The following is a 21,746-nucleotide window of genomic DNA, read 5'->3' as shown; positions in this document are numbered from 1 at the left end:
CGGTGGGAGCACGCCCACAGTAGTGTGACTGACATATCGGGTTGTGTGTAAGAGCAGGGATAAGGCAGAGAGGTAGGGTTTCTTCTCCATCTCCCTGCCCATGCCAGGATGTCAGTCTCACTATTGTGGATATGCTCCCATTATGCAGAATTCGAAACAGTGGCACGGAGCTGCTTGTGGATTAAAGATGCAGCATGACCCATACATGTGAACGCAGTCTTAGGTATCATTCAAATGTCCATTCATTTTTCACGTATGCGTTCTATTTGTTGTTTTCACTAGAACACATGCCCATTATAATCTATGGGGCTATTCACATGGCAGTTTTTTTGCGGACCGTGTGTCCACATAAAAATCACAGACATGTGCGTTTTTTAATTGGATCGTGGATCACAATTACTTATATAGGTCTAAGGGTCCATGAAAATCACAGAGAGCGCACAAATGGCATCAGTGTTCGATCAATGAATAACACTGTAATGGATAGGGGAAGGCTTGTAATTTATTTATTTATATGAGAAAATCGCTGATGAAACTGACGGTAAAATCTGATGTATGGGTCAAACACACTGGTGAAACTAAGACTGGATTTTGTGAAAGGCGGCCAGGGTGGTAGTCATGGCACCGAGCTGTAGTGTTTCCACGCCCTGGCGCCCCACAGATAAAATGCAGTCCTTTCTGCTACACGTGCAGGCTCTGCCAGATTCCCCTCAGCTTTTGACATGTCGGCTCCGCATCCATGAGCTCCACAAATCACTTCAGAGACGGTCTTTTTCCAACAGTTTAACTTTACTAGACAGCAGTATATTCAATACATGGGCAGCACAATTCACACAGAGCCACGTATTCTGCACTTTCCCTGCCTTCCGGGCAGACTCTATTCTTTCTGTAATCTCTCTCTCTCTTTTCTCCCGGCATTCGCTGTTGTATCTCTAGTCAGAATCCGTTCTGTCCATGTCTTCCTTTTCCCTGCCATCTGGGCAGACTCTTTAGACAATCCGTGTCCCATCTGTGCCTTCCACTTCACCAGCTCCCTGTCAGCCCCTCCTCTGGTTCCAATTGGGAAAGGTGCCGGGAAAGCCATCTCAGCTGCTCCCGCCCCGGACTTAGACCTCGGATTCTTCTTGGGGTTGGTCCTGTTGAGCTGGTGCCTGACTGCACTATTCACCACCTGGAGGTCCTTACTGCCATCACAGCTTTATCCCCACGGCCAGCAATCCGTCTGGACTCAATACTGCATGCACCCTACCCTGGGCAAGGATGCACGGGCTTCTACCTCTAATCAAGAAGTGCCCCTACACTTCCCTCCTCTGTGCTGTTCTGCTCTGCTCTGTGACCCCTCCCAGTTGTTTAACCCTAAGCTGCATGTATCTAGCTAACACTCCTGTCTATTCTAGTCTCTATCTCTAATGTGCCCCCCTCTATTCTAATCCCCTACAGTCCTATACTATCTAAGATCCTATCCTAGCCCTAAGCCTAGACATACTACCTGACAGACACATGACATTACAATACATAAACATTACATTTCACATTAATGAACAAGAAGGTGCCACATGAAATCCTGTGAGCAGCTACTAGGGGAGAAGAGGCACGTCAGGGTCCCTGCCACCTCCTTACATTTGCATACGTGAAAAATCACTGACGCGTGAATGAGGTCTTATGCACATATAAAGAAAAGTAAGCCAAACTAAAAGAACAGCATTTCATATTCTAAAACTTTGCAGATAAGTAAGCGCATGTATGCAATAGAGTGCAGACTGATCTTATTACATTGTGTGTGAGTGCAACCTTAGGCAGTTCACAGGATAGCTTATTCTATTTGATTAATAAGATCATAAAACTTGAATTCCTTTTCATTTAGAAATGTCATGTGGAAGGTTGCAAGCTGTGGAAGATGGCGGATTCTACCCAGTAAGACCAATATATACAGAAGGCGATGTGGTGCATTTCTACTGCAAAGAATCCTACTCTGTTAAAGGCTCAGAATTAATCCAGTGCTATTCCTTTGGATGGGACCCCCAGCCTCCCATTTGTGAAGGTAATCTGTATTTTAGGGAACAGAATACCGACATACTAGTGTCACAGAAGCAGAGTGTTATATTACGGATACGGATTGGTATTTTACCTATTAGTAATTCAGCACCTAAGATGGTGCACACTGATCTGCAGGACCCGGCCCAGCGGTCACGTCAGTGCTCTCTGGCTGCTGTTTCTGAGAACCATCTCCTACCTCCCAGCATACGCAGCTCTTCCTCTGATTAAACAAATCACAGCCCAAGCCAAGATAAGACATACACGAATCTGTAGTAAATTCAACCCCCCCCCCCCCCAAAAAAAAAAAACAACTTTTTTTTTTGCAGTGAATTTACTAGAGATTCGTGTCATTCTCTCTCTCTCCATCCGTTCACATCAGTTGAGAACGGATCCGCTTGTCTGACTTTTTGGCGGATTTGAACTGATGCAAAAAACTGAAGTGTGAAAGAGGCCTTACCTTTATTCATGCTCTTTATTAATAGGAGACCACAGTACAGGTGTATTTAAGGTGAGCGCTCAATACATACTGTGCACACTACCTATGAGACACCATTTCCCTATGTGTCCTGTGATGCCTCATCTTGCGGCATTTGTTTGGACATGATGACAGCTACGTCTACCTTTTTGACATAGAACTATCCAGTTTATCATGCCTTTGGAACCTTGTTTTTCTTGAATATTATTGACTGATCAGCTTCATTCAGGCTTGGTATGTAAATCTGGTTACTGCACAGTGCAGCTTCATATTTCTGGATTTACGTTGTAAGGATTTGATACACTATATGTTAATTTGATTATTTTAAGTGTTGGACATAAATGGTAGTCCAGGTTTACTAGGGTTTAGTAGGGTGCATTAGGGGCAGCTATCGGTGAGCTAGGCGCAATTTTCCCTTTTAGGGCGCAAACCTCCAGTGCAAGGAAGGGGGGTTGATATGGTTACGTCAGGGTATCCTATCCTTATCAGACTATACCCTTACATCACATAGATGGCCCCATAGGTCTGTAATTTTAGGTAGTGAATATTATGATATTATGGATATGTGCTTATAAGTACTAATATTTTAACATTACTAATATAGGTTATTTTTATGGTACATTTTTTTTTGCAGTTACCATAATTTTTTTCTTCTGATTAACCAAATTGGTGCAACGTTACATGCCCGCCATGCCACAATAATGACATGACAGGCCGACTAATGTAAGAGGAATCGGGCATCCCGTAAAAAGCGGTTCACAGGGCTCACATCCAATGGCCTCAGATTATTGACCTGGCTGATGGACCCAGTTCTGCAAATCAGTTCTCACCATCTCTATTCAGTATCCGTAGCCTGCTATAGACTCATGTTCTCAGTATTATCAGTATAACGTACCGATTTCACAAAAAGGTGGACACACAAGGAGGAAGTTTTTGTGGTACAGCTCCAATTAATAACTGCAGAGTTGGAATTTATATAGTATGCAAATAAAGTCAGTGGAGCCTCATTTAAGAGTCTCAAACATGGGACTAGCCAGATCTTCCTCCAGGGAAGGACCCAGCCATGAGTGGCTCCTTTCGGAAACCACCATTACCACCATATTAAGTGGCCCTTTAAGTCAATATCCAGCTCTTTAGGGGTTTTCAGATATGTCATATCTGTAAACTCGTAAATAGCTGGATATTGACTTAAAGGGCCACTTAATATGGTGGTAATGGTGGTTTCCGAAAGGAGCCACTCCTTGGCTGGGTCCTTCCCTGGAGGAAGATCTAGCTAGTCCCGTGTTTGAGACTCTTAAATGAGGCTCTACAGACTTTATTTGCATATTCGTATTTCCCAGGGAGCAATGCACCTAGGATTTCACTGTGATTGAGCGCCTTTGCCGGCTGCCGTAGTGTTTTCTTTGACTGGTCTCCCTGAGGTCAGTGATTGTTTCGTGATGTTGGAATTTATATATTAAGCTTTTTCAGGGTTAAGAGTATCTAAAAAAAATGAAGAGATCCATGAAATACTTTAAAATTGCAATAATGTTTATTAAAACATATTAAAGAACACACCAAAAATAATAGTAATAATAATAATAATAATAATAATAAAAAACAGAGATACCTCTAAGGCACACTTAGACTAACTAAACCTTGTAAATATTCAGAGACCTTCCGAAAGTCCAACTCAAATATACACCAATAATTTAATTCTAGGAGCCAATTGAATATGGTATAAAATTATTTGTTAGTATAAAGTGGGTACGGAAAGTACTCAGACTTCTTTAAATTTTTCACTCTTTGTTTTATTGCAGCCATTTGATAAATTCAAAAAGTTCATTTTTTTTCTCATTAATGTACACTCTGCACCCCATCTTGACTGAAAAAAAATCAGAAATGTAGAAATGTTTGCAAATTTATTAAAAAAGAAAAACTGAAATATCACATGGTCATAAGTATTCAGACCCTTTGCTCAGTATTGAGTAGAAGCACCCTTTTGAGCTAGTACAGCCATGAGTCTTCGTGGGAATGATGCAACAAGTTTTTCACACCTGGATTTGGGGATCCTATGCCATTCTTCCTTGCTGAACGTTGGTGGACAGCCATTTTCAGGTCTCTCCAGAGATGCTCAATTGGATTTAGGTCAGGGCTCTGGCTGGGCCAGTCAAGAATGGTCAGAGTTGTTCTGAAGCCACTCCTTTGTTATTTTAGCTGTGTGTTAAGAGTCATTGTTTTGTTGGAAGGTGAACTTTCAACCAAGTCTGAGGTCCAGAGCACTCTGGAAGAGGTTTTCATTCAGGATATCTCTGTACTTGGCCGCATTCATGTTTCCTTCAATTGCAACCAGTTGTTCTGTCCCTGCAGCTGAAAAACACCCCCATAGCATGATGATGCTGCCATCATGTTTCACTGTTGGGATTGTATTGGGCAGGTGATGGGCAGTGCCTGGTTTTCTCCACACATACGGCTTAGAATTATCACCAAAAAGTTCTATATTTGTCTCATGAGACCAGAGAATCTTATTTCTCATAGTATGGGAGTCCTTCATGTGTTTTTAGCAAACTCTATGTGGGCTTTAATACAACTGGCACTGAAGAGGCTTCCATCTGGACCACTCTGCAATAAAGGTAAAACTGGTGGAGGGCTGCAGTGATATTTGACTTTGTGAAACTTTCTCCCATCTCCCTACTGCATCTGTGGAACTCAGCCACAGTGGTCTTGGGGTTCTTCTTTACCTCTCTCACCAAGGCTCTTCTCACACGATTGCTCAATTTGGCTGGATGGCCAGGTCTAGAAGACTTCTGTTGGTCTCAAACTCTTCCATTTAAGTGTAAGAGGGGGCCAGGATGGTAGTCGCAGCCAAGGACACCGGGGCTTTGGTGTCCTGACCTCCTCCCACAGGATTATCATCAGCATCTACTGGTGTACCTGTTCTCGTTGCTAGTCCACGGTTAGGGATTCCACTGCAATGCGACCCAGCTCCTGCACACTTGATTCCAGTGCATGAGGATGAAATAACAGATGCAGATACCGGTTCTGATGCCAATTCAACAATATTACTTTCTTCTTCAATGGTCCTGGACACATCAGTTGCATCACAGTCCACACAGCATTCCTCCTGCTCTTTCCCTTTCTTACTTTCTTCGCCCTCACGTACATTACGGGGTAGTAGCACCCTTGGCGGTACCGCAGCTTCTCTACTGTAGGACCTCAGTACATAGGGGATCCCACTTATCCATTTCGCCTCAGACTTAAAGGCTTCAGCCCTATTTAAGATCTGCCACATGTTGAATACTCTGCATCCTGCACGACTCTTGGACCACTTCTTCCTTTTCCATTCCTGCTGCTGTCATGAACTGCAATTTCCCCGGGTGCTCCAATATTATCCAGCACCAGTCTGACTGTGCCCGTGCTTTTCTGCTTTTCCACAACATTGCATAGCCGCTATGGCATCCTGGGCTTAGAGCCCATGTGGACCTGTCGGGAGTGCTCTCCCTTCTGACTAATTCCTACAACCTACACTAGCTTAACCCATAGCAGCTCCTCCTACAGTTAACTATGTGTGTGCTCCAACTAAAACATCTAGAAACTTCCTACAGCTATACCTAACAAGGCCCACTAGTATATGCCCATCTAGTAGCCCACTACAGAACTACACTTACCCAGTCTATGAAGCTATATACTAATAGTGCCCTCCACTATTGAACCCAAGGGATGCACTGGCTTACCCTAAGCTTATACATTAATATGCAAAACATAATACAATATACAATACAGTATAATACATCATGGTAACACATAATGTGGCAGTACCAATAAACTGGAGGTAATACACTGTAGTATAGCAGAACCAAAACATCATATAGAACTGTTCATTATTTACAATACATATTACTATTAGAACTCCTTAAATGGGAGGTAGCATTAAAGGGATATTCTTCTGCTCAATCCCCTACATAAGAATTATGGCTGTCACTGTGCTCTTAGGAACCTTGAGTACTGCAGAGATTCTTTTGTAGCCTTGGCCAGATCTGTGCCTTGCCACAATTCTGTCTCTGAGCTCCTTTGCCAGTTCATTTGACCTCATGATTCTCATTTGGTCTGACATGCACTGTGAGCTGTGAGGTCTTATATAGACAGGTGTGTGCCTTTACAAATCAAGTCCTAATTAGTTTAATTGAACACAGCTGGAACCAATGAAGGAGTAGAACCATCTTAAGGAGGATCACAAGGAAATGGACAGCATGTGACTTAAATATGAATGTCTGAGCAAAGAGTCTGTATACTTATGACAATGTGATATTTCAGTTTTTCTTTTTTAATACATTTGCAAACATTTCTCCATTTCTCTTTTTTTCAGGCAAGATAGGGTGCAGAGTGTACATTAATGAGAAAAAAATGAACTTTTTTGGATTTAACAAATGGCTGCAATGAAACAAAGAGTGAAAAATGTAAAGGGGTCTGAATACTTTCCATACCCGTTGTACTGGTATTTTAAGTTGCGATACACCGCAAAGCCATGCTAAGTGTTTTTTTTAGAATCATAGAATGGAAGAGTTGGAAGGGACCTCCTGGGTCATCTGGTCCAACCCCTTGCTCAAAGCAGGATTCATTAAATCATCCCAGAAAAATGACTGTCCAGCCTCTGTTTGAAGACTTCCATTGAAGGAGAACTCACCACCTCTCATGGCAGCCTGTTCCACTCATTGATCACCCTAAGATAGTTTTAGTTAGTTTGTACCAAAAATAATTACCAACAAATAGAAGGATGAAAGGTTCAAAATTAGAAAGTACAATGATAATAATCCTTTTGGATTAATGTAGGAGACAGAAAAATGGTATAATACTAATGCGTTTTGTAAACAGTGTTAGTAGAATAATTACTCAAAGTGAATTATTGGAGACTATTAGGAAAAATCCATATTTGCTGTATCCAAAGAACATACCGTATATACTCGAGTATAAGCCGAGATTTTCAGCCCATTTTTTAAGGCTGAAAGTGCCCCTCTTGGCTTATACTCGAGTCATAGACCAGGGGGTCAGCGGGAGAGGGGGAGCGTGGCTGTCAGATCATACTCACCCCCTTCTGGCACGGTCTCTGCACCCCCTGCTTCTCAGATGGTCCCCGGCGCCGCAGCTCTTCCTGTGTTCAGTGGTCACGTGGTACCGCTCATTAAAGTAATGAATATGCGCATATTCATTACTTTAATGAGCGGTACCACGTGACCACTGAACACTGGAAGGAGCTGCCGGCATCAGAGAAGCAGGGACTGCAGAGACGTGCCGGAGGGGTGAGGATGACAGGGGGAGCATATGCGATATTCACCTGTCCCCTTTCCACCGCTGCGCACCGCTGTCTTCGGTGTCCTCTAGCTGTGATGTTCAGTCCAGAGGGCGCGATGACATGGTTAATGCGCACCCTCTGCCTGAACAGTCACTGCAGAGAGCCAGAAGACAGAGCAGCGTGCAGCGGGGGAACGGGGACAGGGACAGGTGAATATCGCAGGTGTCGGGACCCTGAGCAAGCGGCAACACCGGCACCTGGTCCCCATAGTGTGCCGGTGTCCCCGCCTGCTCAGGACACCGGCACCTGGCCCCCAGCGACGAGAGGTGAGTATGTCATTTTTTTTATATTCGCAGCAGCATATGGGGAATATTATTCTATGGAGCATCTTATGGGCCATATTCTATGGAGCATCTTAAGGGGCCCACAAGATATATGTAGCAGCATATGGGGCATATTCTATGGAGCATCTTATGGGGCCATAACCTTTATGGAGCATATGGGGCCATAAAGATGTATGGAGCAGCATATGGGGCATATTCTATGGAGCATCTTATGGGGCCATTATTAACCTATGTGCAGCATTATATGGATGTATTTTGTATGGATCATCTTATGGGACCCATCATGAACTTTATTGAGCATTATATGGGGCATATTTTGTATGGAGCATCTTATGGGGCCATCATGAACTGTATGGAGCATTATATGGGTCTCCTGATTCAATATGGATATTCAAAAACATTTAACCTACTGATGTCTCAATTAATTTTACTGTTATTGGTATCTATTTTTAATTTTGAAATTTAATGGTAGCTGCTGCATTTCCCACCCTAGGCTTATACTTGAGTCAATAAGTTTTCCCAGTTTTTCGTGGCAAAATTAGGGGCCTCAGCTAATACTCGGATCAGCTTATAATCGAGTATATACGGTATATATTGCACACATGCCAGACTGACTTAATTCAGACAAAAAAATTGATAGATATAATATCTGATGCCTATCGTCCACGGATAGGGAAAGAAGTAAACAATGACAGTGGGACTGATAGCAGATAAGAAGGCTAGTGCACAAAACCAATTATTACCTGTGACGGTAGCACACAGGACCACAAGAGATGACAGTTGCAGTGTCCACTCACCCAGACGGGCATTTTGAGGGGAATTGTTGTAAAAAAAACATGTCATTTGATTTTTCCTATGATGTTGAGGATTTATATTTAATGTTGGTCCCACATGTAGCAGTTTCCAATGTACTATAATGATTATATGACTTTGGCATATTACATGACCCTAGAGTAGGTCTGTTTTTTTTAATTACAGTACAATGTCAAATTATGCCAGAAAAAAATTCCCTAACCCTATCATAGAAAAAATATATCAAAATTATTACTGAATAATTATATCCCTTGATGACTATCATAAATAAGAGCATCAGTAGATACTGATAATTGCACTTTTTAATTAAAACACAGCCTTATTAATGTCCTAGTGACCCTAACCTCTATGACAAGGTGGAAATGGATAGTGTTCATTGGCAAATGATATTCTGCTCAGGCTTTTTAGGCTTAAATTGTAAAAATTCTCCAAAAATTATACCATTTCGATGGAAGATAACTAATTTGCTGGACTTTACACACAGGCACTGCAAATGGAGGCAGCCATTCTTTTTTACATGAGATGGCGCAAAAAAAAAAAATTATTGATTATTGAAGAAGCATTTTATACAAGTCATCCAAAATTTTTTCCTTTATATAAGAAGGAACAGGTTAACTGTTTTGATGTGAAAAAGTAATGGTTTCTTACAGTAACGAAGCTAACGGGATGGGCAGAGGTTGCGGACGCCCCAGACCCCATGCTCTAAGGGGTCCATCCAGACCTACACTACTTTTAACTCTCTTGGTATGCGCAGTTAAACTCTACAACAGAGCAGGGAGACACAATATCCCTGCACTGCTGCAAGCCATGTGGCCGCTATGGGGCCTGGGAACTGGAGGGCGGTTCCAATGCTGGCACCAGAACCCCCACCCGTCATCACAAGTTCAACTGTATCGGCATCCTGGTTGAAAGTAATGATGAAAGAGGGAGCATCGTTCTTCCGCACCATCTGACATCTCAGCACAGCGGGTGTGATGACATCACTATGTGTTGCCTGCTACGCTGAAATGTGTGGTGCTTCAGAAGAACGCTCGCTGCAAAGACCGAAGCAGTGGGAGAACAAGAAGGAGAGGTATTGTATTTTTGTTTTTAAATCAGTGAGAAACTTGAATCGTGGCGGTCAGAATACTGTATGAAGGACTATGGGGAGTGCATTATACTCTATAGACTATGGGGCGCAGTATACTATATAGAGGACTATGGGGAGTGAAGTATACTGTATGAAGGACTACGGGAGTGCATTATTGTAATGATCTGGTCAGCAGGACCCATTTCTAGGATACTGGGAGATCGGGCCCCATCTGGCCGCAGGCATTCCCCTGTTCCCAGCAATCTTACTTACCCTGTCCGCGCTCCCGCTATGTCCCCTCAGGCTGCGGTGTCATCCCAACGTGTCTCCTCACTTCCGGGTTGCGGGGAAGTTAGCATAGGGCACGTGTGCGCCGCTGTCAAATGGTTTAAAGAGCCAGTATACCATTTTCCTGTAATCACCTTTCAGCCAATCGCTGAGAGGCCTGTGTATACTTAAGGCCCTCATTTCCTTTGGGAGGTGCCTGGGAAACTGTGCATTATTCTAAGTTGCCTTTCTCAGGTCCCAGACCAGCGCCTGCTTGTTCTGCCTTGTACTAATACCCAGTGTTTTCCTCTAGTGCTGGTGTCCTGCCTACCTACCATCTACCTGTGGACTCTGACGGTACCCTCTGGACCTTCTGGTTCACCTTCTCCGGTTCCCTGGACCTCTCTCTCCTCCCCTCAGTTCCACTGTTCCTCTTGGGTCTGACCCTCTGGTCTTGGAGCTGTTGCACTTGAGCCTCCTTGACTGTCCTGGGTCAATCCTTGTTAAGGGGTTCGCTCGCTGGAGCTCCCTCAGGGTAATTCAGTGTTTCGATCCAGGGGGCTCTCCCTTGTGGGTTCTCTTGTTTAAGAGTCTAAATAAAGCCTTGCAATTAATCTGACGTCCTTGTCCGGCTGGTTCCTAGGGTTCAGCTTCCACAGCGTCCTCAGTGGTCAAGTGGATTCACTAACCTTGCTCCGCCTGCTTTGGCGTGACAATTATACCATATGGAGGACTATGGGAAGTGTATTATACTGTATGGAGGACTATCGAGAGTGCATTATATGGCATGGAGGGCGATGGGGAGTACATTATACTATTTGGCGGACTATGAGGAGTACATTATACTATATGGAGGACTTTAGTATACTATATGGAGGACAGTATACTATATGGAAGACTATAGGGAGCGCATTTTACTATATGAAGGACTATGGAGTGCATTATACTATATGGAGGACTATGGGTACATTATACTATATGGAAGGCTATGTGGGGGCTATTATAATATTTGGAGGGCCATGTGGGAACTTTTATACTGTATTCTAGCAATTATACAGTGTGAAGATTTCTGTGCCGTCCATCATACTGTTTAAGAGAGCTGTGAGGGGCCGTTATACAGTGCGAAGTGTGGGGCCATTATAGTGCATGTAGGGTTGTGTGGGGGACACAGTTGAGGCTCATACTATGATAGGGTCACCTTACTTTCTCGGAGGAGTTGGGAAGTGGGCTACAGTATGATCATTATACAGTGCATGTGTTAGGCGCTAGGATTCTCCCTCTGCACAGGAGGAATCCCAAGCCATGTCTTCTCCTGCGGTCTACCATTCAATCTCGGCCACAGTAGATCCTGCTCTGCAGAGACATCGGTCTCAGCGTATTGCTCAGACCCATGCGGTGCGATTGATTGCTGCTGCCTCTCCTAGTTCAGCTATAGCAATCAACAGCAGCAAGCAGTCGTTCCTGAGACTAAGTCCGGGTTTCGCCCTACTGAGCATGCTCATGAGGTGGCAACCTCTCATTGCTGGTTGGCTGTCAGGTGCTCAGGTCCTCAAGCGAGCCCGGATTGGTCCACTAGCAAGGTCCTGGCAGACTGGGATCTATAAAAGGATGTCACAGCCGCACTGCTGTGCGCTAGTATAGACCCTGTGGTGTGTGTTGTATGCACATATGATTGTCTCTGGTGACTGACTCATTATGAAACCCCTACCCTTGGAATACATGAGTTGTTGAGCCCTGCCAACTAGTGCCTAGGCTGATAGTGCAGGTAGGAGGCAGAGTCAGTGCCTAGCGTCAGCGCCAAGTAGTGGCATCGCTTGTGTGACGCCGTGCACATTGTGGGTCCGGTCAGACTCGAATCCACATGTTCTAGGGGTTGAGCTGAGACCTCACTCATGCCATATCAGCTGAGCCCTGTGACATTTAACAGGGAACAGGTTTCTATTACTTTGTTGCTGCTGCTCTGTGAAGTAAGAGTTCGCCGCTGTTCACACCGGGTGACATCTAACCCACGTGTTTTCGGCGTTCAACCGCCATCTTGTTCCGCAGCAGGTTTCATCTCTGCACGGTGGACCCCAGGTTGCGAACGCACCTAATTATTATTATATTTCATTTGGTGCATTCCGCCAACCCTAACAGCATGTGGAGGGTCCTGAGGAGAAATTCACTGTGGGGTATCTTACAGTGTTTGTTGGGCACTTTTGTTGACAACATAATTTGAGTGCAATGAAAGGGGAATCTAGGGCTCCAGTAGTAGGAAAATTAGTATCGCACAGTATGTTCAGTAATAGGGACACATACGGCAGCAGCGGACCATCATTGGGGCATCAGCAAAATAAGGATTTTGTGCAGGTTGGGGATAGATGAGAACAGTGCCTGAAATGTGAGAAGTCAAATGTGTCTTTGTTGTAATCTCTGCAGCCAAGCCCTGACTGGAAAAAGTTGCCATGTTGGTCTGGGCCAGATGGGAAAGTGAATGACTTCCCCAGGAAGAATGTCAGCTGAAAGTCACCATCAATAACTACTGTAATCACTTACATGTTCTGAAGGACTGATATCTCCCACTATATGGTCACCTTATGGCAGTAATATCAGTGTTGGTCTTTTTATAGAGACTTTGTTTAGTAACAGCGCGGTCATCTGCAAGGTTCTCCTACATCCACTATAAGGGTGCATTACTATAGTTGTTATCAGGGTTACCTGGTTAGGGCTCGAACCAAATTAATTATCCCAGGAATTGAATCAAAAGTGAACATAAATTCCCTTAAAACAGTTTTTAATAATCATGTTAAACACATTCCCAGTGAAAAATAGGCCAATACCCAAAATATGAAAAATAACAACCAGAAAAAGTCTAGGCATACCCTACAATAGGCCTATCTGTAAGCCTATCTTGCTGTGAAGGTTGGCACCCTAAAATAAATGATTTTTTGGCGCCCCCACTCAACGAAGACTATGCCTCACTCCCCTAACTCACCCTGACTATGTAGGTGGGAAAATAATGTATTGAGAGAACAGAGATGAAGGAAGCAAAAAACTGGACATAAAAATTCAAAAAATTCCCAATAATCCAGGACCATAGATGTCATCCCACACCACTGCTCCAACAGATAGGCCTATTGTAGGGTATGCCTAGATTTTTTCTGGTCATTATTTTTCATATTATGGGTATTGGCCTATTTTTCACTGGGAAGGTGTTTTTTAACATGATTATTAAAAACTGCCTTACCTGGTTAGGGCCCACTCAGAAGTCCGCTACACACACACCTTGATCCAACCTAGCTATGCATCTGGCTTCTTAACTACTACAGTGTCTCAATTAGGAGTGAAAAAATTGTACCTGTTTTGGAATCTGCAACAGGTTTACTATTTTCAAAATGATTAAACTGTTGCTTTGATCAAGCTATCAAGCTGTCCAACAGTTATCCCTCTTTTATGGAGCAGGAACAGGCTAGCTGTTTTCAAAGAGAAGAAGCTATGTCCATAAGCCGTACAACAATGTAACACTATTTTAGAGCTGTTTTATGTTTGTGTTCCCACATGAGAGTATGCTTTTCAAGAGCAGTACATTATAGCTATAAAACACAGTGGGCAGCCACTTAGTCATGAACATAACTAAGGGTAACAAAGTAGAAAAAGCGGACGGCACCGCTGTTACCATATGCCGGCTGGTGGTATGCGTCAGGTAGCATGCAGTCGTCTTGGAACTCCCAGGTGCTTGACCTCGCAGCAATCAAATCTTTGAATCCATGTAGAGGAAAATGTCGCACTCAACGGGATGAAGTAAATCTCTTTTTTATTGACACAAACAATTACATGTCAGGTCGGAGTTAAAGTGACATGAATGCTATGGGCTGACAATGGCCGTTTCGCGCTGCTCTAGCGCTTCCACGGGACCACAACCATAAATAAGGGTGCATAGACACCAGAAACGCGTTGAGAACGCAAGCATCTGCATTTCTTATGCTGGCATTTTACTCCCACTTTGTAATCGACTGATGTGAATAAAGAAGTCTGTTTATCACAACATCGTGGAGCTGGAGAATTTCTTCCATTAAAAAAAAATACTTACCTCTCGTTGTTCCCCAACTGCTCCAGTTTTGGCAGAGAGTGCTCTGAACCTATGTAATGCTCGGTACACCAGGCATGTTGTAGTGATATCATCACGCCCGCTGCACCGAGATGTCAGATGCAAAGGGAGAATGATAGCGGAGGGAGCATCAACTGACAGCTCCCTCTTCCATCACTACTGTCAACTGTATCGGAATACAAGATGCTGATACAGTTGAAAGTGCAATGCCAGGCAAGGGATAGTCTGCTTGGAGTTGCGGGCCAAATATAGTCACCCTGCGGGCCAGACTTGGCCCATAGGTCAGACTGTGACATGTATCTTTTTATCAATATATTTTCATATAACAATAAGGGCATTTGAACAAGAAGACAACTCTAGTCAGCGAGAGCAGAGAGCCGTGATTAGGAGACCTTCTGTGAAAGCTGCTTGGGTGTTGATTTTGCCAGATTTATAACAGCACCTCTTCAGACGTTGACAGGGAGGGGGAGAGAGGTGAGCAGATAACTGTTGTATAGAAGTCAATGAGTTGGAGAGAGCCGAATGGGATGTTAAGAGTTAAGTCCTCTCCTGGAATGTAGCACTGCGCTCTCTCGGACAGATTTTGATGGTCAAACTCCATGGAAACTAGCTGTCCACTATAAAAGATAAAAGCTGTCATTGCACAAGAATGACAGCAGATAGAAAAATCAAGTTAAGAACAAACTTGCACATTTTCATGCTAACTAACTAAATTTAATTTATAAACTTTAGAAAACCCCTTTAATACTGTATATTATCTTCAAAACATTAGCTTGATAATTAATAAGGAAATTTCACTTGTTTATTACAGAAAAAAAGAATAAATGTCCTCCACCACCGAGACCTGCCCACAGTATTCTGCTCAGTAACCCCACTGTACATCGTACTGGAGACAAGGCATTTTATGATTGTGATGATAACTTTATGCTAATTGGCTCTGAGCAAATCCATTGTGAAAATGGACACTGGACTACTCCACCTAGTTGTGTAGGTAAGTGAATTTGGTCATCTGTAACTTGATTAAGCAGCAGTGACTGAGCTGATTAAGTACAAGGGCCAATATAAGAAGTTGCGAATATGTGGCTTCTAGAACCCCTCTTTGGGAATAACATGATTTTTTAATACTGACCTAGTCAACACAACAAAATGTATAAAAACATCAAGGAATTACCCATTTAAATGGAGGATATCCTATGCTAGATTTCCTCTCTTTGCTTTAAAAATAGTAGAAAACAAGGTTGATAACCTATTTCTCAAAATATTATCTAGTCAAATAATGATAAATAACAATAGTAACAATAATGTATATTATTATTATTATTATAACAAAGTACCATATATACTCGCGTATAAGCTGATATTTTCTGCCCATTTTTGGGGGCTGAAAGTCCCCCTGTCGGCTTATACGCGAGTCATATACCGGGGGTCAGCCGAGAAGGGGGAGCGGGAGTGTCAGAGATCATACTCACCCCCTCCTGGCATGTCTCTGCAGCCCCCCTGCTTGTTCCATGCAAAACAGTATTTGCCTGTCAGAGCATGCTCATTTCACCTACAAAGCACCTTCCTGAGACTCCTATTCAGTCTCAAGATGGAAAGGTTGCTGTCTGCACAATTTTTCCTTCTCAACATTCCTACCATCTCATCTTGTATGTGTTATCCTGATACTGCAGATAATAAGTTATAGACAATAATGTTACATGTGCACTGCTGACACTTACTGCAAGGGAACAATGAGTCATATAATGCAGTTTTATTACAATGAACTATAACACTCTGGAACCGCGAGCAGCATCCCGTCTGGCCAAAGTCACAAGTTCATAAGATTACTGTACAAGTTCCGTGTGGGACCTGCATCTGTTGCCTCTGCTCTCCCTCTGCACACAATCACAGACCACATCACACATGACATCTACAACACACTGCTCTGGGAGCTGCTGGCTTTGCTTATCAAAGCACAGACAGAATATTTCTGCACTTTGAACACAGTAGGAAATGAAGACCTGGAGACCATACGACCAGACAAGATAGCTCAGGAACAAGGCAGAATTTTAACCATAATAAGCAAATTATGAAGTTTGTTCTGTACAATTCTGATATGCTTTACAATGCCTTAATAATCTGTGTACCCAAAATACCCCAACTATATCCCATTCTAGCTCATAGAGGATGATACTAAGTGATGGGATGGGAAGCAACAGGGTTTGCCTATATGAAGTAACCCCTTTAAGGGCCTATTCACGTCATGGGGAAAGATCTCACTTACCATAGTATACAGTGGGTATGGAAAGTATTCAGACCCTTTTAAATTTTTCACTCTTTTTTTTCATTGCAGCCATTTTGTAAATTAAAAAAAGTTCATTTTTTTCTCATTAGTGTACACTCTGCACCCCATCTTTACTGAAAAAAAAACAGAAAAGTAGAAATTTTTGCAAACTTATTAAAAAAGAAAAACTGAAATATCACATGGTCATAAGTATTCAGACCCTTTGCTCAGTATTGAGTGGATGCACCTTTTGAGCTAATACAGCCATGAGTCTTTGTGGGAATGATGCAACAAGTTTTTCACACCTGGATTTGGGGATCCTCTGCCATTCTTCCTTGCAGATCCTCTCCAGTTCCGTCAGGTTGGATGGTGAACATTGGTGGACAGCCATTTTCAGGTCTCCAGAGATGCTCAATTGGGTTTAGGTCAGGGCTCTGGCTGGGCCAGTCAAGAATGGTCAGAGTTGTTCTGAAGCCACTCCTTTGTTATTTTAGCTGTGTGATTAGAGTCATTGTCTTGGTGGAAGGTGAACCTTCGGCCAAGTCAGAGGTCCAGAGCACTCTGGAAGACGTTTTCACCCAGGATATCTCTGTACTTGGCCGCATTCATGTTTCCTTCAATTGCAACCATTCGTCCTGTCTCTGCAGCTGAAAAACACCCCCATAGCATGATTCTGCCACCACCATGTTTTAATGTTGAGATTCTATTTTGTAAGTGATGAGCAGTCCCTGGTTTTCTCCACACATACCACTTAGAATTATCACCAAAAAGTTCTATCTTCGTCTCATCAGTCCAGAGAATCTTATTTCTCATAGTCTCACAAAAAGCACTAGGAGAGAGAAAGCGCAAATAGGGTCTTATCTGGTGGTGATATATATTTAAACCTTAGTTTGCACTCACTTAATTTTCACAACGTTCAGGCGTATATGACTCATCAGAGTTAACAGCTTCCGCAGATCCACAAGTCAGGTCACTGACAGGTTCAATGCAAATAAATGGAAAAAAGGTGGATATCACCTGCTCTGCTGTAGCAATAATGATCCAGGCAAATAGATGATGAACGATGGTTATTTATTTCTCATTTCTCAACGCGTTTCGAAGTCAGAGCGACTTCTTCCTCTGTACATCTCCTGAGGAAGAAGTCACTCTGACTTTGAAACACGTTGAGAAATGAGAAATAAATAACCATTGTTCATCATCTATTTGCCTGGATCGTTATTGTTACAGCAGAGCGGGTGATATCCACGCTTTTTTCCATTTATCTGCATTTCTCATAGTCTGGGAGTCTTTCACGCGTTTTTTAGCAAACTCTACGCAGGTTTTCATATGTCTGGCACTGAGGAGAGGTTTCCGTCGGGCCACACTGCCATAAAGGCCTGATTGGTGGAGGGCTGCAGTGATAGTTGACTTTGTGATACTTTCTCCCATCTCCCTATTGCATCTGTGGAGCTCAGCCACAGTGATCTTAGGGTTCTTCTTTCCCTCTCTTATCAAGGCTCTTCTCCCACGATTGCTCAGCTTGGCTGGACGGCCAGGTCTAGGAAGACTTCTGGTGGTCCCAAACTTCTTCCATTTAAGGATTATGAAGGCCACTATGCTCTTGGTAACCTTAAGTACTGCAGAAATTCTTTTGTAACCTTGGCCAGATGTGTGACTTGCCACAATTCTGTCTCTGAGCTCCTTGGCCAGTTTCTTTGACACATAGAGTACAGTGGTGTTCCTTTTCTTTTTAATTTGGCCCAGACCACCATAACCACCTCTTCCATCCATACTTTGACTTGTTAGGCTTTCTGCAAACCAGATAGTGCTATAAGTAGTGCACTGGACAGTAATAATGCCCCTCTGTGCCCTAACAGTGGCCCCTCCCACCCTCTCTGCCCCTACTGTATATGTTCTGTACTGTAATGTTCCCCTTTGCCTCTTTACAGCTATACAGTACAATATCGTAATAATGTCTCATGTGCCTTTTTTAATAATAACCCCCCTTGATCCCTTATAATACTAACCCCATAACTTGCTATAATAATACAAACATCCCTTGTACTTTCTAATAATAATAACACTGGTATACAGTGATTTTGTTGTCAACGATGTCTGAACAGTTTTATATTAAGTTCATGGTGCTAATTAAGAATATTATGTATTCAACTTTGCCAGATTAGCCTCTTTTCTGAGATATTTAAAAGTTAATTATTTAATTACAGTAGAATTCTGGTTACAAAAAGTTGTTTTTATAGCACTGCATGCCTACAAATTGAAATACAGAATAATTATATAGGCTATTTCATTACCTAAGTCACTGTTCAAGAGTCAAAAGACCAAAAACTAAAAGCTATCCTCAAAATACCCTAAATCCATTAAAAAAAACTTTAGTAACTGAAAAACAATTTTTGGTAGACCTGTGTAATGCCTCATGTGTTCCTCCAATTTTTTCCTCCATAATGGTAATGATCCCCCAACATGCCTCCTTACAATAGTGGCTTCTTATAAAAATCACCCCCAGTGCCTCTTTATTGCACTAATGCTCCTGAGCAATGACATACATAGAAATCACAAGGGGCCCAAAGCATAAGTTCTATGATAGCATATAGGCACAGTCACAGAAGGGTATACCTCCCAACTTTTTAAGACAGAGGAATATACACTCATTGGCCACTTTATTAGGTACACCTGTCCAACTGTGTGTTAAGACTTAATTTCTAATCAGCCAATCACATGGCGGCAACTCAGTGCATTTAGGCATGTAGACATGGTCAAGACAATCTCCTGCAGTTCAAACCGAGCATCAGTATGGGGAAGAAAGGTGATTTGAGTGCCTTTGAACGTGGCAAGATTGTTGGTGCCAGAAGGGCTGGTCTGAGTATTTCAGAAACTGCTGATCTACTGGGATTTTCACGCACAACCATCTCTAGGGTTTACAGAGAATGGTCCGAAAAAGAAAAAAAATCCAGTGAGCGGCAGTTCTGTGGCCGGAAATGCCTTGTTGATGCCAGAGGTCAGAGGAGAATGGGCATACTGGTTCGAGCTGATAGAAAGGCAACAGTGACTCAAATTGCCACCCGTTACAACCAAGGTAGGCAGAAGAGCATCTCTGAACGCACAGTGCGTCGAACTTTGAGGCAGATGGGCTACAGCAGCAGAAGACCACACTGGGTACCACTCCTCTCAGCTAAGAACAGGCATCTGATGGCTACTTTCAGCAGGATAATGCGCCATGTCATAAAGCTCGAATCATCTCAGATTGGTTTCTTGAACATGACAATGAGTTCACTGTACTCAAATGGCCTCCTCAGTCACCAGATCTCAATCCAATAGAGCATCTTTGGGATGTGGTGGAACGGGAGATTCGCATCAGGGATGTGCAGCCGACAAATCTGCGCCAACTGTGTGATGCCATCATGTCAATATGGTCCAAAATCTCTGAGGAATGCTTCCAGCACCTTGTTGAATCTCTGCCACGAAGAATTGAGGCAGTTCTGAAGGCAAAAGGGGGTCCAACCCGTTACTAGCATGGTGTACCTAATAAAGTGGCCAGTGAGTGTATATTGTGGCACTTACAGTTATTTTGCCCCTACTCAAGCCTCTTAGTGTTCTCACCCACTATGATCCCCCTTTCATTGTATGGTGACCCCACAAACCCCATATAAACTATGATGCCCCATAGCATCCCATATTATTATTATTATTATTATTATTATTATTAATAATATTTATATAGCACCATTGGTTCCATGGTGCTGTACATGAGAAGGTGTTACATACAAATTACAGATATCACTTACAGTAAACAAACTAACAATCACAGACTGATGTAGAGGGGAGAGAGGACCTTGCCCTTTCGGGCTTACATTCTACAGGAGGTTGGGGGGTTGCAGCAGCTCCCGTGATGGTGATGCGGTAGCTCCAGTAGTGGTGAGGGGGCAGTGAGGATCATTGCAGGCTGTAGGCTTTACTGAAGAGATGGGTTTTCAGGTTCCGTCTGAAGGATCCGAGTGTGGTTGATAGCCGGACGTGTTGGGGCAAAGAATTCCAGCGGATGAGGGCTATTCGGGAGATGTCTTGTAGGTGGTTGGGTGAGGAACGAATAAGTGTGGAGGAGTGAAGGAGGTCTTGGGAGGATCGGAAATTGCATGAGGGAAGATATCGGGAGATTAATTCAGAGATATATGGAGGAGACAGGTTATAGATGGCCTTGTAGGTCAGTATTAGTAATTTGAATTGGATACGCTGAGGGAATGGAAGCCAGTGAAAAGATTTGCAGAGGGGAGAAGCGGAGGAGTAGCGAGGAGATGAATTAGTCGGGCAGCAGAGTTAAGGATGGACTGGAGAGATGCGAGAGTGTTAGCAGGGAGCCCATAGAAAAGGATGTTGCAGTAGTCGAGACGGGAGATGATGAGGGCATGCACAAGCATTTTAGTAGAGTGAAGGTTGAGGAAGGGACGGATTCTGGAAATATTTTTGAGCTGGAGGCGGCAGGAGGTGGAGAGAGCTTGGATGTGCAGTTTGAAAGACAGGGCAGAGTCAAGGGTTACTCCGAGGCAGCGGACCTCCGGTACGGGGGAAAGCGTGAAGTCGTCAATTGTTATAGATAGGTCAGGTAAGGGGGATCTGTGAAATGGGGGAAAGATGATCAGTTCAGATTTGTCCACATTCAGTTTGAGGAAGAGAGAGAAGGAGGAGGATATGGCTGATAGACAATCCGGGATTTTGGACAGCAGAGAGGTAACGTCTGGGCCAGAGAGGTAGATCTGAGTGTCATCGGCATAAAGATGGTACTGGAATCCGTGGGACTTTATGAGTTGCTCGAGGCCAAGTGTATAGATTGAGAAGAGTAGGGGTCCTAGAACAGAGCCTTGGGGGACTCCAACAGAGAGAGGGTGGGATGAGGAGGTAGTGTGGGAGTGGGAGACGCTGAATGTGCGGTTGGAGAGGTATGAGTTGATCCAGGATAGGGCAAGGTCTTTGATGCCAAAGGAAGAGAGGATCTGTAGTAGGAAGCAGTGGTCAACTGTGTCAAAGGCAGAGGACAGGTCTAGAAGGAAGAGTATAGAGTATTGTCCGTTTGCTTTGGCTGTAAGTAGTTGTTAGTAATTTTGGTCAGGGCTGTCTCAGTGGAGTGATG

At 43.4% G+C, this 21,746-nt stretch overlaps 1 protein-coding gene across 1 annotated transcript in view; it reads left to right on the top strand.

Moving 5' to 3' along the window:
• The window catches only part of LOC141096336 (coagulation factor XIII B chain-like), a 103,368-nt gene that overhangs the window by 54,535 nt on the left and 27,087 nt on the right, over positions 1 to 21,746 (top strand). Inside the window, exons 5-6 of the mRNA XM_073582869.1 lie at positions 1,865 to 2,041; positions 15,173 to 15,352. Of these exons, the coding sequence (XP_073438970.1) occupies positions 1,865 to 2,041; positions 15,173 to 15,352 (357 nt within the window). The remainder of the gene's footprint in view (positions 1 to 1,864; positions 2,042 to 15,172; positions 15,353 to 21,746) is intronic.

Source organism: Dendrobates tinctorius, unplaced genomic scaffold (genome assembly GCF_039654945.1).
Source record: "Dendrobates tinctorius isolate UK_male_01 unplaced genomic scaffold, ASM3965494v1 ptg000074l, whole genome shotgun sequence".
NCBI lineage: Eukaryota > Metazoa > Chordata > Amphibia > Anura > Dendrobatidae > Dendrobates > Dendrobates tinctorius.
This window is presented reverse-complemented; position numbering and strand designations above follow the sequence as displayed.